This window comes from Oryzias latipes, chromosome 19 (genome assembly GCF_002234675.1).
Source record: "Oryzias latipes chromosome 19, ASM223467v1".
Lineage (NCBI taxonomy): Eukaryota > Metazoa > Chordata > Actinopteri > Beloniformes > Adrianichthyidae > Oryzias > Oryzias latipes.
The window spans coordinates 3,762,802-3,780,390 of record NC_019877.2 but is presented as its reverse complement, the minus strand read 5'-3'; the positions used below and the strand labels follow the sequence as shown (position 1 = coordinate 3,780,390).

The following is a 17,589-nucleotide window of genomic DNA, read 5'->3' as shown; positions in this document are numbered from 1 at the left end:
AAGATTTCAGCACTGGCTCTAGAGAGAAAGGATCTCACTCGGGCGATATTCCAGATGGTAAAATGCAGATTTAGTTAGTTGATTCACATGTTGGTCAAAGCTCAGATCTGCATCTAGAATCACACCGAGCTTCCTTACATGTAGTCATAGAATTGGTTGACAGATAAAATTGGTCCCTATCCCTCTCAGCTTCAGAACTGATTACCCAGACTTCAGTTTTTTCTTGCTTGAGCTGCAAAAAGTTCTCTCCCATCCATATTTAAATATCTAAAATACATATTGTGCAGCCCTACTAAATACCACACGTTAAAATAACAAACTAGCTGTATATATTGACTTTTTAAGGTATTTGCATGTAAGTCTATAACATTTTCTAAACATTTATCCTTCGGATTTATGGTTGGAATCATTATTCCTCCTTTTGGTGCAACATGAAGATAATTTTGAAAGAAAATAGATGAAAATAGACTTTAGTATAAACCTTCCTGTTGATTACATGAGACAGTTAAGCTAAACATAAAAAGAGAGAACTCATTTATTATCAGTATTTGCTGTGCTATAAGTTTTGATCAAATTTGTTATTTGTGGCATATTTGCTTCATTTATTTGTGCTTTTAATCTCAGTTAGAGTTTAAAATGCTGTTTCTTGTTCATCAGTCCTAATAAAAAAACCATCAAATGAAACATTTACAGCTGGTTTTAACAGCTTTCAACAAGACGCTTTAAAAAAACATCAGGTTAAAAGAATGTTACCATGTTTATCTGATGACCAAACTGCATTTAAGGCTTGTTCTTGTTTTCACACATTTGTTTCTGGATCTGTTAATAAAAAATAAAACTCTATAAGCATACATACATTCTTGTAATAAGTGAAAATTGTGCAAAATTTTAAGTATAAAAAAACAGTTGCCTCTTTTTTTGAATGATAAAAGTGCACTAAAATTAAGAAAAATTAACTAAATGTATGTTTAATTTAAGTCATAAAAAATTGAATCAATGTATTCAGACATTAAACCTGACAAAACAAAAAATGTAAAATACAATGATGTAACAAGTAAAAGCTAGTACTCTGTACAGAAAGGCTCACCTTTGTGGTGTCTACAAGCAATTATTTTGTTGTTTTTTCAAGCTAAACCTACATTTCAGTGTCTACTTCATTTATTTGTCCTCTAAAAAAACGGATTTATTTTAAATTTAGTTTCCTTAAATTGTGTTTTATGGGTTTCCCAAAAGCGACTACAGCCAGAAAAAGTATTAAATATTCCAATTAAATAATATTTCAATTATCAATTATAATTGAAATGTTATAATCAATTATATATTATCAATTACTATTAATTATTTTAGTTGATTTTATTCCTTGCTTTACGTTTTACAGTGTTATGTTTTATTATTATGATTGTATTTTATTACTTCTTTGTGTTTTGATATGATTTTATACTACTTTTGTAAAGCACTTGTGATTCGTTTTGGGAAAAGTGCTATAAATTTAAATAAAGATATTCTATTCTATTCTAATTGTGTCATCCATAATCACTAAGTGTTACATTAGCAGTGAATACTTTGTCTTTTATAAAGGAAATACCATTCATGTAAAATAAAACAGAAACAGAAGAGAATCTTTTTCTGTAGGAAAAACTGTTTATTTTATGAAAACTAGAAACCTGCTTTTGTCATTTTTACTTGTACTTGATTTCCTCAAATTGGTTTTTCCGATTAAAAAAAAAATCTGAAACTGTCATGCAGGAAAATTATGAAAAAGGTTATTTTCTGCTGCAAAAGTTGGTATTTCTATACCATCCAAAATGAAATACATCATAAACATACATGTTATGTGCCGTTTATTTAAGATATTTAAATGTTTTTGGCCCTCAAGGCTTTGAATTTATCCTGTTAGGTGATAAAAAGAAGAAAGCCAAAGACATTTGAGTCACTTTTAATGAGATTATTCTAATTTTGTTCTCAAACATTACATAACAATGTGACAAGACTTCTTGTCTCTTCTTTCATAAAAAATACAGACAACTATGGAGGTGTGCAGCTGTCTTGAATAAAGAAGTTTTTCTAAAGAAAACATTTGGTCAGTTTCAAAACTCATTTAAAAAAAAAAAAGCTCATCAATTATTTTTTTACTATAAATGCTTGAACAATTACCTTTAATGCTGCATAATTACTCTATTAAAGACAGTAACCACGTCCAAAGAAGACTTCAAATGTGCAAAACTTTTTGTTTAATGCATAAAAAGGAGAAAAATGACTTTAAAAAGTGAGTACATACCCTACCTCACTAAAAAAAAGTTTAATTCAGCAAAACATCAGTTTATTTAATCATCGTTTACCGTCTCTCTTTCCTGGGATCCTTCCTAAAACAACAATATTGGTCCAAAAAAACATTTTTAAGGCAACGTGGTCGACCGAAAACACTGGGAGAAGCTGTGAAAAATAAATTTACAAATTAACAAAATAGTGCTTTTAAATAAATAGTGTCAAATATGTTAGCAGGGAAGACAACCCATGAGTTGAATCAATTATGTACATCTTGTACCTAAATTTTTTTAGTTATGGCTGTGCTCTTCTTAAGGCCCCTTTTGAAAGCTTTTATTTTGAAGGTCCACTCACATCTCGGAGCCTTTTGAACATCTGACCCCCTGAAGAGGTGAATTCAAACTCTGTGGCGCGTCAGCCGGGAAAGCAAACCTTCCCGGCGAACAGGAGTCCCACTGTGGTGAAGAATATGGACATGATGAAGAGCACGTAGGAGGAGCCCACCATGGTGTTGTTGGGCAGCTTGTACGGCTGCCCTCCCACCTCGCTGACGTAGAAGCCGATGGGAAAGATGAGCGCCGCCATGCAGAACAGAACCACTGCGGGAGGAAAGACCACAAGAGGAGCTCAATGCTGTACGTCTTTAAGCAAGATATATAGTTTTCGTATACAAAGAATGGCTTTAAAAGTTCTTAAATGACGAAAAAATACATGTCTGAAAGATTTATCACCCGGGTCAGAGGTCAAATACCAACCACTAAAAACTAAAAATATGCCTAAAGACCCACTCCAATCATATTTTGATCTATTTTCAAAGTGTTCCCTGTGATCTTTTAATTATGATTCTGCTGTTTTTAGCCATTTAAAAAAAAACTAGTTTTCCAGGACATAGTTTCTGCAAAGTTCATTAGAAATTCACTTCCAAGTTGTGGGAGGGACTGTTGACGAGAGGCAACTCCGCCCCCATTCCCCTTTGCAGTTGCTGAGAGCTCAGAGCAGGGGCCTTGTGGCTCGCCAAGCATATTGTTGGCATCACAAATACGAGTTTTTTTGTCTGATCCTCATTTCACAACAATTTAAATATAGAAATACTCAGAAATATAATTTTCAAGCTAAATTTTCTTTATAATTGTGCTCCATCATCAGGAAAGTGCCAGAAGAACAAGATTTTGATCGGAGTGGATCTTTTAAGATAAGAGTTTTTGCCGGGAAGTTGTTCTTCTAACTCAGGGGTCGGGAACCTTTTTGGCCAAGAGAGCCATAAATGCCACATATTTTGAAATGTAATTTCGAAAGAGCCATACAATAATGTAGTGTCCCTTCCCCACACTGAGGCACGGAGACTTAACCTCTTTTAAAGTTCTTTATTCCGATTACTGCAGACCGCAACAAACGCCGTACAATTAATTCAGCAACTCCTGAATCTCTCCCGCCGACACGAGAGCGCTTCTACCAACTTTATATTCCCCTGCTCCCGCTGCAGCCCTCCCATTTCCCTTATTCGGCCCATAGCTGAACCCCATTGGTCCAAACTACCTAACAACAGGCTGAGCGACAGAACTGAGGGCCAATCAGATCTCTGCTTGACGCGTTCAATGAACTCCAGAACTTTTAACGCGGCCCAACAGCCATCCAACTCAGTCCGCGACAATTTGTTTAAAACTAAATATACAAATGAATGTGTGCATTTGATATAATTTCAACATTTTTAAAGTACAATAAGTCTGTGGATTCTTTTTTAATAACATTGTTATTCTGTTGCTAATAAATGATGAGTATTTCTCGTGGTAGTTTTGCTGAGGGTCTAGTCTGGTTGATACGTGGTCAGTTTCTGCTTCGTTCAGGCGTTGAGGCTTTAAACGTCATCGTAGGTCTGAATGTTCTGTAGATGTGAGACAGACTGCTCACATGCAGACGGGGAGCCAAACACACACTCACACGCTGCAGTGAGTGACGGGAAGCGGGTTTTACGTTTTTACAATCCCTGCGCGATTCACCTGCTGCCTGTCCCCACAACACCTCAGCCCCACCCTCTGCTTTCTTCCTCGAACATCCCGTCTCCACATCTGCGCGCTCTTTCTCAGAGACGGGAGCGCGTAGTTTTAGGCACGTCAATTCACAGGTTTCCAGCTGGTACAAACTCTGTGAAATAATAGATAATAGTAACTGATAGCGCTGGCGCAGATTTCTCTCTCTAAGCACTGTTACTACTGCGCGCCTCTGGCATCGCATCGCGCCCGAGAAGGACTGGTCTAATGAAAAAAAAAAAACTATAATTAAAGATTTGTCTGCGAGCCACATGTGACCATCAAAAGAGCCATATATGGCTCGCGAGCCATAGGTTCCCGACCCCTGTTCTAACTTAATCAACGCCTGTAAATGCATTTAAGTAAAACAGCCGCTGTCACTCAACTCTCCACCCTTAGAAAAGGAAAACAGCTGGACATGAAGTAGTACAGGTGTGAAAAACACGGACTTCTGGGATGAACATAAATAGCCGAAGCAAGGTCAGTTTACCAAGTAACCACTAGGGGGCCCGCTTCACGTAAGCCAGTCTAAATTCAATGTGAAATGATGAACATGTTTATAGTTGATATGAAAAACATTATTTTTCTAAAGGTCTTATCCCTATGGAATGGGGATAAGACCTTTATCAGTGATGAGTCATGTGGCGGTACATTTTTACAACCTTTATTTGGCCGGACAAAGAAAACAAGGGGGCGTGGTCTTTTAATGGTCAGCGTCTTTTAACCAGCAGCCTCATTTCTCCCTCCTTTTTCTCTCTCTCGTTATTTTAGTTAAATTAACCCCACCGACAAAGTCGTGATTCCTGCGGCGGCTGCAGAACACCTGAGCCGACTCAAAAACACCAACTCCGGCAGAGAGAAACACCCACTTCCTGTAAAGGCGATCCATCGGGCGTAGCGGGTGGCCTCGGGGTGCCAGTGCGACATCACCAGCAAGCCGCAGGTGACGGTGAGAGAGATGATGCCCAGGACGATGAAAAGGAGCGTGGTGACCCATTCTCCGGGCAGCTGAGGGGGGAAGCAGGTCCGATCTCGCCCGTGGATGGTCTGGCACTGCTGGACTAAACCAACGTTCAGGGATCCTGCAGAGACGGGAGTCAGAGTTTCAGCTCCAGGTTTGTGTCAGACTTCACTTGTCGACTGGCTGTGAAGCCCCAAGAGTTTTCTCTGCAACCTTTAGGGATGAGGAATGAGCCGATGGAGGCTCCCTGAGTAACTAAAACCTTATTCTGCATTTTACATTTGGAAATGAATGAATAGGTGATGTCAAAAAGAATGGATCTGTCCATGAAAAGAGTCCGCTCCACTCTGCAGTTACTAAGAGAAATCTGTAGAAATAGCAAATTTAAATCAAAATTTTAAAAAAATCAGTCGAACAATTGACCCTAAAATACATTAGAGCTATTGAAATGTTATCATTTTATTCCTAAATTTGGTTAAAAGCCTGTATTTCTTCTCTAAACCATATTTTAAGCAGAGACCCCGGCCACCTAGTTTCTGTTTTTGCTGGAGTTTGATTCAGACCCATTTTACCCTTCAGATTCCTGAGGAAACCACTTCCTCCTGCAGGATGACCCGTTCAGCCTCTAACACAGGATAATCCCACTTCCCCTGAATGCATCACACCAGATAAGCGAACATCTTCCGTTTCCTGGAAGTTTTAGGCCAAAACTAACATTTGATTTCATGCTATAAAGTGGAAATAGCAATGACTCTTCATTAGAGCTGCTCGAACAACAGTTTTTAAACTGCACTAGTAACTAAAAATGAAAAAAATAATTAACAAGTTAATTAGCACTTGTTTGTTTAAACTATTGTACTGCCAGAGGAAATCTTAGCGAGGGGAAATGTGTTTTGCTGTCAAATATAATGGGATTTTTACATTCGTTATCAGCAAAATGCAAATTATAATCCTATTTTTTTCTAGTACTAACCAGAATTAAAAAGATTTGGCAAATTGTAAAAGTATTTTAATATATGTTAGATAAAAAAAAGCCGTACAAATCTTTTTTTTAAATACACATAATTTGTAATCTCTGTAAGGCAAAAGTAGACGACACAAACCTGATTGTTCTTCTTAAATGTCTCCATTTGTTTTATAAAGATCAGATTATTAAACCGATCTTTTCTTAGAATATAAAATATGTATTAAGTCTAAAAATCATCTTATGTTGAAAGTAACTTTTTATAGTTTGGGATTTTTTTATATTTGTGTTTTTTTGAGTTCATTATATCTCTTTATTTGTGTAATTTAAAGGAGCTTCTTCAATGAGTTTGTGATATCACAAAATATTAATTTAGTTTTCAGTTTTTAAAATGCCCTTTTTTACTGACTTTGTATTTCTGAAAAAATTTCAGAGAGTAAATTTTATTTCGTTAAAATCTTTTAAAAGCCAGAAAGAACGATCAAACCGGTTTTGTGGGAAATCTCGACTTCAATTTGGAGATAGATCATCATAGAATCGAATACAATAGAATAGATGTCTTTAGGAGGTTGAGACCGAAGCTTTTAGCGGACGCAAACGTCACAAATTAGAAACTGCTTTAACCTTAACAATGTTTTTAAAAGCTTGGATGCATTCAACATCCAGGAAGACAGCATGTTTATGAGCCTTTAACCTGCAGGAGGAGCCTATATTTTCTTCTAAACAACAATAAAAATCAACCAAACATTTAGTTTTGCTGGTCCTGGAGGTGCTGAAAGGAGGGAAAAACACCACTGATAACCCTAAAAAAATGGATTGTTCCCGTTCTTTTCCAGTCACTGAAGATGTTTAGGTTAAATGTGAGAATGTATGTTGGACACCTAAATGTTTCAGGAAACAGACCACCGAGCAGGACCAGATGGGCCAAAGGGAGACCAATACCCCCTTAATTGTGATGGTCTGCAATTAATTAAAATTTAAAAAATTTAAAATATATATATAAAAACACAAAAATGGAAAAATGCAAAAAATAAACATAAGGACAGACAGACATCAAAAGAAGAAGAAGAAAAGAAGCCTGGTAACCGCAGAGTTTAAGGAAGAATATTCAACATAAAACTTATAAGACATACTACATGGATCAAATGAGAAGATGTGATGATAGCATGGTTATCTATGCATTTTAGGGCCTCGGAGGGATGAGACTCCCCAAACTCTCAGCACACCCAGACCTGCCCCTCCCTGATATTCTACCTACGCCCCATAGTGGGGCTGGCTCAATCCGGGCTAAAAAGACCAGAAAACTGAAGACGTACAGGCCCAAAAACCAAAAGTCAAAGAATGCAAAAATGATGTTTCAAATAATTTTACACCGCCAACGAGGAGATTAAACCATTTCTGTGAACACATGAACTCAAAATTAAAATCTGGGAGCTAAAATAAAAGGATTTCTCCATTTAAATGTGAATACATTTTAAAAAATATATAAAATTATGTTGCTCATAAGAAGTGTAAAAGTTCATTATACTGAGTATTGTAAAAACGTCTAAAAACACCTGGAACGAATATCTCAAGATCTGTAGTGTGAAGCACGGTGGTGGTGGTATCATAATGTGGGTTAAATGTTCTTTTGTGGGTTAACACTTAATTATTGTTGTCCCGACATATTTTCAAATACTTTAAAGCTGTATTTTGATCTGGAAGGAGCTTCGAAGTTTACCGGAAGAATCTCCGGTGTTGATCCAGTCCGGATTGGCGACGCTGGCGATGGCGAAAATGTCTGCAGCCAGGAACAGACAACCGGATATCACGGTGGGTTTGTCCATGTCGGCGTTCCGACTCTCCCTTCGAACGCGTTTAAAACGCCTCCCGTTGTCCCTGCGCGTCAACCATGATGACGGAACCGGGCTGGTCCGGGATTTACCGATGATGGATGGAGATCCAGACTTCTGGCCTTTCTCCAGCCAGGAAAGAATGGACACTCTCTCCGCGGGATCGGGGAGTATCTAGCCCCGGTGTTTCTTCACATTACGAATATTAATGGTAATAATAATAATAATATATGCCTTCCAAAAATCCGATTAAACTTTGATCTTGCAAAAGTCAGCTGATGCTTCCAGCTGACTTGTTTTGAAGGAATCCTCCCAAAGGAAGCTCGTTTTCCTCCGGATGATGATGGTCGCAGGCGGGAAACGCCTTCTCCTTTATGAGTAAAATCCAGCCTTCAAGGTCCTAAATTGTTCCAACTTATAGTCGTAGCACTGTTTTTCCAGTAAACACAAACGTATGCCCTCATAAATGATGGTGTCCGCGTGGGAAACTCATCCCAAATAGTCCCCTCGTCCCCATGCCAGTCGGGTCTCGAAGTCTCGCGAGAAAAGAAACGAGAACACGAGATCCTTTTTTTACATAAATAAAAGGTGTCTTTGAAAATCACTCAATTTACTTTTTCTCTTAGCTAAATTACATATACAAAAAATGTAAATATCCCCAAATGAAACTTTTTTATTACCGATTTTCATTTTGAAATATAATGAACCTCTCAAAAGTTTAAAGACTGTGAAAGTTATAAAAACTTATGGGAAAAAAAAAAAAAGTTATAAAAACTTATAAACCTACATTCTCGCGATGTTAGGAAATGTGCTCTGTGCTCATTATTTTTACTTCTCATCTATTGTACTTTTTTTGCCCCACCTGTTAATTCGCTGAATTCTTCTGATGTTTCTGAAAGTTGTCTTTTAAATCCAAATTTAAATCAGATTTTTTTTTAAAGTGTCACCACAGCCTTTATTTAAATAAATCCTGTAGGCTTCCTCAAAAACTTGGAATAATCTCATTCTGGGCAAAATATACAGTTAAACACCTTTAAATATTAATATTTCATATTGTATAGGTATTTTTCAATGAACGTATAAGAGAAAGTTCTTTAAAAATATTGTACCAATAATATCTTGTTGCATTTTAAAACCCAGTTTAATTTTAAAAACGTCTGTATTTTAGTTGCTACTTGGCTTATGTTGAAAAATTAGGTGAAAATTGAGAAAATTCTGGATTTCTGAATGCTCTGAAACCAACCAAATGACTAATAATTAAAGACAGCAGTTGCTTTTCTATTTTGGCAACTTTAAAATGTGTTTTAATAGAAACTTTCAGGGTAAAAAAAATGAATTAAAGACCACATTTGGTTCTAATAGAGATTTCACTTGTGAAACAGATGTCTGTATATTTTAAAATGAACATTTTCTTTGGACCTTTAGAAAAGTAACTGATAAAATTACTGAACTGTGCAACTCTTAGCCTCTATGAAGGTCTCTCATGCTATATTTCCTATAACATTTATTTTTTATTAATGGTGTATTGCTATGTTGTTTAATTTTGTTTTTTTAAATAAAGTTATTGTACAAAAAAAGGCATTGTAACTCCTTTTATTTTGTCTGTGGGCACCAAATCGTCTACATCCCTTTTTTCTCTGTATTTTAAATCAAACAAAGTTAAAACCTTCAGGTAGATCAACTTTATTCTGTATTTTACATGAACTATACAGATGATGTTTAGAGGTGGGTAATACACAGTACTCTGAAACTTAAAACAGTTTTGACACTCAGAGGTACCCAGATGGTATATTTTTTAGGACAACAGTATTTGAAAAACAATAAGCTCCGCTTGGCTTTAAATGGAGGGAAAATGTCAGATAATTAGGGTGCAGAGATGAAAGAGGACATCAGATCTCATCCACGAAGGGTACGTTTATGAGGTTCCCGCTGGACGCCATGGACTTCTTGCCGGTGACAAATTTCTTTGCAGCCTACGGAGTTTTAAAATCAAAATAATTAAATAGAAACGATTTAAAACAAAAAAAAAGATCAAATTTGCAGAAATCTTACGTTAGCAACATCGTTCAGGGAGACGTTGTCGATGTTTTTGGAGATTTCTTCGGTGGATTGGTGCGATCCGCTGGCCAAAGCCTGAGCTCCCACTGCCTCCAGCAAACCTTCTGACGTTTCCAGAGACATCATGAAGTGAGCCTTTAGCTGGGCCCTAACAGGAGGGAAAAACAAAACAAAAAAAGAAACCTTGTTTCAGCCAAAAGACCTTCAATGGAAAACAGATTTTATTTTTCTCCCCTTAGTAACGTCTTACTTGGCTCGAGTGAGGTCAGCAGCCGTGACTCCACCATCGGCAACGGCTTTCACCTGGGCAACAGCTGCCCTGATCACCTTAAGAGACGAAACATGAGAGTTGTTACCATGGAAACGGGTTTAACATTTGCAGTAGGTTTGTTTAAAAAGTACAGCATCCCGACCTCAGCAGCTGCAGCAGCCTGGCAAATGGTGTACACCCCGAACAGACCGGAGTCCGAGTAGCTCGCGTTAAAAGCGCTGACCTGTTCACAAAAGAAGAAATCTAAAACTTTCTGGATTCACTGAGACAACGGCAAGTTAGTCGATATGTCACCAACGGCCACCCACATCAAAGGGGTCAGTGGTTGCCTTGGCAACACCCTGGACCAGTTTGTTGGAAACGGCGGCTCCCCTCTTGACGTTTGGAGCGGCTCCCAGCAGATGCTGCAGCACGCTGAAGGCCAGGGCCTCGCCGGTTCCTGCTGCTGCTGACTGGCTCACCACGGCAGCGTGGACCAGGCTGCTGGTACCGGGCAGCCGGACCTCGCCTGCAGACCACACCCACAAACACGTTACGTCACGGCGCTGGATTTGTCAAAAGCGGAGCGTTTTGAGCCAACTCACCTCCGCGGTACTGAGCCTTGGCTCCGGCAGACCCGGCTCCACTGCGGATGTTGAGGAACTGCTCCCCCACCTGCTTCAGAACATCATGGTCCACACCTGGAGGACAGGTGTCCATCAAAACGACTTCCAGAAATAGTTCAATAAGGTTGGGCGACATTTAAATAAAAAAGGATTCTTACCGAGCCCAACAAGAGCCATCCTGGCACTTGTGAAGTTATTTTGGACAAACTGATGCAGCTGTGGGGGGGAAAAGAGTTTTTAGAAAGATTTAAAAAGATTATATCTTTCTTTGATGGAAATCGGAACAAAGACTTACATGTTCAGACTGGATGTTGCCAACCATGTGGTCTGGGCAGTAGAGGGAGTTGCACAGCGCGTTCTTATAAGCTGCTTGATGCAGACTCTCAATGACGCCTGGAAATGGTAAAAAGGGCTTTTAATGTATTAAAATACACAAGATTTGAAATCCTCTACATTCAAATGAGAAGACGGGATCAAACTTTACTCCAAAACCAATTAAATATTTATATTTTTTTATTTTGAAAAGAACAAATATGAAACAAGTAAGTTTTTTTTATATATTTTAGGCAAATAACAGCATGAAAATATCTGAATTATTTATAAATCACAGAAAAAAATCAAAAGAAAACATGTCTTCACCTAAATTTCATAAGTTAGTTCTATAAATGCTTTGATCATGAAATAACACAAGAAGGAAAAAGCCTTTTAATTAACAGTAATTTGTTTATAAAGGGGTGTGTGTTTTCAGGGACACTGTGTGTATTAATTAGGGATGTAAAAGAAGCAGATGCGTAGTAAAACTGATCTATTACTGAGGAACGGTTGAAAACCACAGATATGAAGAGATTATATTTATAAAAAGGTAAAAAAACAAAAAATTCATAAGGGAAGTAAATAATCAGTGTCTAGAGAACTTTGTCAGTTTTTCTTCATAGAATAAAAAACAATAGAATAGAACAGATCTTTATTTGTCAGAAATTAAAAAGTGCTTCCTTGACTGTGCAACACTTGTACCTTAAAAAACCTTGTTAATAAAAGTAATAAATACTGAATAAAAAGTGCATTATCCAGTAACTAAACACTAAGTTGTTGCTTAATGAAAGTGCATTTGTGATCTACAAAAAAACAGGATGCCCAATTAAAATGTGACAAAAATTGTTTAAAAAAAAAAAAAACAGAAAAAATTTCAAATAAAAATGAAAAAAACATCCATCATTGCACAATTTAAGCAGTCTAGGTCCAGGTTTAATGTTTCCCAGACATGTTTTAAATGTTTACTGCAGTTGGATAAAGTTGTTGTGTTTCTACTGTTTTTGTCTTTTATCGTACATGTGACACAAACAAAAAGATGACCAATCACAAGCTTGCTTCTACCACGGCGAGGGATGCGTGTTGTGTTCACTAAACGCATAACAACACGTCTTTCACAGCACACAAAGAAGAATACCTGAAGAAATTATGATGACACTGTTTTTTTAGTTTTTGAAGCTGTTATGCCAAAGACATTTTGTCTTTTAAAGGTTAAAATAAAAAGTGCCAGAATAGAAAAAAAGAGTCTCCCTGATAAAAGGTATCACCATTTATAGTTTTAAATGCCAAATGAATAGTAAATATCTAGATTTAGGTGAAAGAACTGGACTACAGTTGAATCTTTTCTGTATGGATTCGTGAACCATTATATCGAGATGCGTATCAAATCATGTGAGAGAGAAAGATCAACACGGCAGTATAAATATCTCACCGATCTGGGGGCTCTGGGCAGCTTGAGCTTTGTCCAGGATCACTCTCGGTGTGAGATCCAACACCTCCCATGGACGAAACTCCGGAGCGGTGGTCACATTGATCAGAAACTCCATCACTGTGTCGCTGCATTCAAACAGAAATGCAAATGTAATCTTAAATGACTATATACTTTCATTAATAAGAAGTGATCATTTTTTCCTCCCCAAAGTCTCCTTCTCATGAAGAAGACTCACAAATCATCTCTCAGGCAGTCAACGGTGTAGACCATGTTCTCTCGGGACGAAGTCACACTGCGCAGGAAAAAGCACATTTTTATGAATCATTTGAAATATTTCATAACAGTTTTTTGCCTTAAAAAAAACCTTTTGGGAAATCACTAACCTTAAGTTGCCCCCCACTGCCTCAACCCCACGGCATATCTTAAACGCTGAAGCCCCTTTAGTCGTCTGAAACCAGACAACAAAAAGTTGTTTTGCATTTTCCATTTTGATTTCTAAGATAGTTATGTCTATTTTTTACATAATAAGTAATTCATCTTTGTTATGCGTGTTTTTTCATACCTAAGGATTCTTAACTCTGTCTGATAAATGTTATGAACTGGATAATGATAAATCAGGTACGGTAGAACAGGGGTGGGATTATAGAAGTTCACTCCCTTTCAAGCAATATTTAATTTGGGTTTGATACATCACTGTATGAATGTACAACTGATGGTTGCAATGTTTTTTGTGTATTATTCTTATTTGATTGCTTGAAATAAACCATTTCAAATCAAAAAATGATTTTCAATCTTATCCGTTGACCATTTATTTGCTGCTTTAAATGTAAAAAAAATAAAATAGTAATAATCACTGCATAAAAAGAGATGAAACTCTTACAAGATTAGAAGCCAGTCGGAGCAGGTGGGTTACCCCCACGTTTTCCGGGGTTTCATAGCGACAGCCTGCCTTGACGAACACGCCGATCTTAGAGGCTGGGGAATAGTTCTCCAGCGAGGCAATCACCAGTCCGCTGGGCAACCTGGTTACCTGGAAGAACAGACACAGAAACATTTCTACTGAAGAAAAAAAAGCCATTAAAGCTTGTAATAGAAGGTGCCACTCACTGCATGTGGATATAGCTCAACAATTACGGAGTAACAAGACAGCCGTCTTAGGCAAAACTAAATCTTAGATGCGTTACTGTTCAAGCTCATCTCTTCTGCATCCTTTCCTATCACACACCAACCTACATGGACATCCTGGTAGTGATGAAAAGCTCCAGGAGTGAGCTGGAGGCCAGTCAAGGGCTGCACAAGGGACTGGCCTCTCCCGGCAGCTGCATAGAAGCGCCTCTGTGGAAAAGAAAAAGAAGTCAGCAACCACTGACCTGCACATCCTGCGGCTGAAACCCAGTCACCTCCACCTTACGGGCAGCCTGGGCTGCATAAAGCCTCCTCTGGAAACACAAAGAACATGGGAAGGGTGGACATCATAACTAAGGTGCTGTGGGCTCACGGGTTGAGTCAGCGGCTTTCCCAGCTGGTTTTCTCCAGGAACCAGCCATTTCCATGGGTATAATACAGAATGTAAGCACTGGAGTGACTATTATGGTTTGTTGGTTGGTTTTAAGGCAGGGTCCGCACATATTAAAATACCATTTAAAATGTATAACATTATAGCCTTTTAGGCTAATTCCATCTTCAGTCTCTGTAGACAGGTTAAGTAAAAAGACTTGCAACTTAAATCAACACAGAAAGGATAACAGAAGGCAGCCAACAGCAGATACAGAAACAACATAGATGGGGTTGTCAACACAACATTAAATTCACAAAACATAAAAGCAACAATTAAGAAAAAGTAGACAAAGAACAAAAAATATATAGATAAGATAAAATAGGTGGCATAACAGAAAAAATAATGAAAATAAATACAGAGGTGTAGTGTTTAAAAGCCGTGATTTGCTAAATGTTGTCGTAGTTGTCGTATTGCCGTGGGAGTTGAGGTGTGAGATGTTCTGTGGAAGAATCCAGCCTGACTGAAGACGCTCTTCCAGAAAAGAACAATGCAATCACCCCTGAAAACTGCTCTAAAACTTTAAACTCAGGAGAACGTGAACAAACAGGGTTATGGTATAGGCTAAAGGATGCTATAATTATTCTGTATTAGACTATGTGCTGAAAACATCAAAAACCAAGGAGATGATCATTGACTTTAGTAGGAAGTCCTCCCACCAGCCAGTGATCATCGATGGTGGGGGAATCGAGGTGGTTTGGGTTTGCACCTTGACCACAAACTGGACTGGTCGGAGCAGGCTCATGCTCTGTATAAGAAAGGGCAGAGTAGGCTGTTCTTCCTGAGAAAGCTGAGGTCCTTTGACTTATGTACTGACATGTTGTTCCTCTTTTATCAGTCGGTTGTGGCGAGTGCTGTCTTCTATTGGGTTGTATGTTGGGATGGCAGTATGGCCATGAGGGATTGCACTCGATTGGACAAACTGATCAAGAGATGTGCATCTGTGATCGGGAGGAGGGTGGACTCTCTGGGATCTGTGCTGCAGAAGAGGATGAGGGCCTTGACACAGAGCATACTGGACAATCCCAGACATCCCTTGCACAACACGATGTCAGGTCAGAGGAGCACACGGAGTAATAGACTCCTTTCACTGCGCTGCAGGACAGAGCGCTTTAAGAACTCATTTGTCCCTACAGCTATCAGGCTGTTTAATGAACCTGCCTGATATGAACTGATATTATTTTGTGAACTGTCTTTTTACTGTTGTTTGTTGTGTGTGGTTGTGTGTTTTGCTACAGGACACCTGAATTTCTCCTTTGGGAGATTAATAAAGTTTATATCTATCTATCTATGTTACACGTTTGAGAAAATTATCAATTTTCGGATGATTTTAAACAAGTTTCAACCTTTTTATTCCTATTTGTGGCGGTTATTAATAACATGTTATTCACTAACTAATGAAGAAGTACTTAAGGGGCTAAAAATAAAAGTATCATTTTAACAAACACATAAGATTATGCAAATCTGTCCGATTACTTCTATTCGTTTAATCATAAGAGATTGAACAGTAAGTAAACACGGTGAAAGCAAATGGATGTTTAATATAGACAAACATAGGTCAAAAAAGCAAATGTGTGTAAATCTTAAACTATATGAAAACCTGATTATTTTCATTTTAAATGACCTTATCTTGGAAAATAGGGTGAGTAATGTGTGAGCTCTGCAAGTTTTGACACTAGAATCACTAGCAGTTAGCTGCCGGGGTTAGAGACATTTCAGCGGAATAAAGAAGCAATCCCATTGAACAAGAGTGACTTTAATGTAAACGTATATTAAATTAATGTGTAAAGGCAGAGTATGTGATGTTCTATGGCATAAACATTCTCCAGTAGGTCGTTGTAGCTTAAAGTCCAACTAGCTTCCTCGTCTGCTGAGAGTGCTAGCACTAGAAGGTTCACGAACGACCCCTGCTTCTTTTTTTCTTTATTTTGAGGATAAAAACACAGACAGGGCAACCGTTGCCAATATTAGGGCTACAAATGGAGCGACAAAAATGTTACAATTCTCACCGACAGCTGGGTAATTCCTCGGATCCCCTTCATCACCCTCCCTTAAGACAGGACGAAAAGCCAAGATGGCTGCTTGAAAGTGCCCTACCCAGAATGCACCGCGCGTGACTCGTCTGTACTAAATAAAACATGAACAAGGCTTGAAAATGAGCGTGCGCCCTCTTGTGATGTATAATGGAAACAACAGCAATGAGCAATTTGGAGTTTTTTTTTTTTTTTTTTTTTTTTTTTTTTTTTTTTTTTATTGAAAAAGACAGTTGAGGTTAACAGTTTGAGACAATTGTATACAATTATGCAAAGTGCAAAAACATCGAAAAAAGGTACTGGACATGTACAAACAGCCAATGCAGAATAAAGACAATATAATTTTTTTTTTACCAATAATACAGAAAAATAAAATAAAATAAATACAAGACATTAAAATAAAATAAAAAATAAATAAAAAAAGGGGGGGTTTACATAGACATTGCAATTAATCTTAACTTAGGGGGCTATCAAGAAGCTGTAATTTACATATGATACTTTGAAGTTCCATAGCAAGTTTGTTTTCCATGAAGTTTACAGATGAAAAAAAAGAGCAGAGTTCTTTATGAAATGTAGAAAAAAATGGTTTGATTTTAAGGAAACGGCATTTATGTATATAGAATTTACCCAAAATAATTACAACATTCAGAATAAGTTCTGTGTTCTTGTTTTCTAAAATAAACCCAAAAATGATATCCTTAATAGAAAAGTCTGCCAAAAGTGGAATCTTGGGGAAAAGCCAATAGTGTAAGCTATTCCAAAAGACATCAGAATAAAAACATTCAAAGAAAAGATGCTCAGTTGTTTCAATCTCCACATGACAAAAAGAACAACAATTTTCAGGAATTCCAAACCGTTTTCTTAATAATTCCTTGGAAGGGTAAATACCTGAAAAGGTCTTAAAGTGAACTTCCTTGGCTTTAGGAGGAATGGGGAGTTTTAAATATTTAGTTCGTATTTGTTTCTTTTTTGAATTATTAAAATATTGGGTTATATAATTTGGATTTGAGACGTAGGGAAAGGACGTTACATTAAAATATTCTCTGATTTGAAGGTTTGGGAGTTTGGCAGTTGCTATGTTGTGTCCATTAATCAGAAGCTTGGGGACAGTAGGATGTCTGTAGATGTCATTATGAAACAAATCAGAAACTGAGCTCACAACATTTTGAGGAATGGCCTTAATAATTTTTTCAAAATCTTTTCTATTCGTTAGTGAACCATATTTAGCTGTGAAATCATCAAAAGACATGAGAGTGGCATTGTCATTAAGAAGATGC

General features: G+C 37.5%; 2 protein-coding genes across 3 annotated transcripts; both read right to left on the bottom strand.

The window, feature by feature from the left end:
* Positions 1–1,920: 1,920 nt before the first annotated feature.
* On the bottom strand, positions 1,921–8,644 carry LOC101154810 (uncharacterized protein C16orf52 homolog B). The gene is made up of 3 exons (XM_004080160.4): positions 7,938–8,644; positions 5,162–5,374; positions 1,921–2,864 (listed from the first exon to the last, which is right to left on the bottom strand). The coding sequence occupies exons 1-3, from the start codon at positions 8,041–8,043 to the stop codon at positions 2,680–2,682; spliced, it is 504 nt and encodes a 167-aa protein (XP_004080208.1). The 5' UTR covers positions 8,044–8,644; the 3' UTR covers positions 1,921–2,679.
* Positions 8,645–9,674: 1,030 nt separating this feature from the next.
* Positions 9,675–16,414, bottom strand: LOC101175512 (cytochrome b-c1 complex subunit 2, mitochondrial). Of its 2 annotated transcripts, none has more exons than XM_011487893.3 (14): positions 16,289–16,399; positions 13,958–14,059; positions 13,605–13,754; positions 13,108–13,172; positions 12,960–13,016; positions 12,725–12,849; positions 11,279–11,376; positions 11,142–11,199; positions 10,963–11,058; positions 10,687–10,886; positions 10,521–10,601; positions 10,358–10,434; positions 10,102–10,255; positions 9,675–10,022 (listed from the first exon to the last, which is right to left on the bottom strand). In XM_011487893.3, the coding sequence occupies exons 1-14, from the start codon at positions 16,319–16,321 to the stop codon at positions 9,939–9,941; spliced, it is 1,380 nt and encodes a 459-aa protein (XP_011486195.1). In that variant the 5' UTR covers positions 16,322–16,399; the 3' UTR covers positions 9,675–9,938. The 2 variants fall into 2 exon arrangements, with proteins under 2 accessions (XP_011486195.1, XP_004080207.1); XM_004080159.4 differs by lacking the exon at positions 13,958–14,059 and adding an exon at positions 14,095–14,163 and having other exon boundaries at positions 9,713–10,022; positions 16,289–16,414.
* Positions 16,415–17,589: the final 1,175 nt, after the last annotated feature.

Excerpts from the sequence above, each read along its gene's own strand:
- LOC101154810 (XM_004080160.4), bottom strand. The coding sequence starts at position 8,043 with ATGGACAAACCCACCGTGATATCCGGTTGTCTGTTCCTGGCTGCAGAC. Across the intron at positions 5,375-7,937 it reads CAACACCGGAGATTCTTCCG|GATCCCTGAACGTTGGTTTA; the intron begins GTAAACTTCGAA and ends CCGTCTCTGCAG. Across the intron at positions 2,865-5,161 it reads ATGGATCGCCTTTACAGGAA|TGGTTCTGTTCTGCATGGCG; the intron begins GTGGGTGTTTCT and ends TTCCTCCCGCAG.
- LOC101175512 (XM_011487893.3), bottom strand. The coding sequence starts at position 16,321 with ATGAAGGGGATCCGAGGAATTACCCAGCTGTCG. Across the intron at positions 14,060-16,288 it reads GAGGAATTACCCAGCTGTCG|AGGCGCTTCTATGCAGCTGC; the intron begins GTGAGAATTGTA and ends TCTTTTCCACAG. Across the intron at positions 11,377-12,724 it reads TGCCCAGAGCCCCCAGATCG|GCGTCATTGAGAGTCTGCAT; the intron begins GTGAGATATTTA and ends TACCATTTCCAG.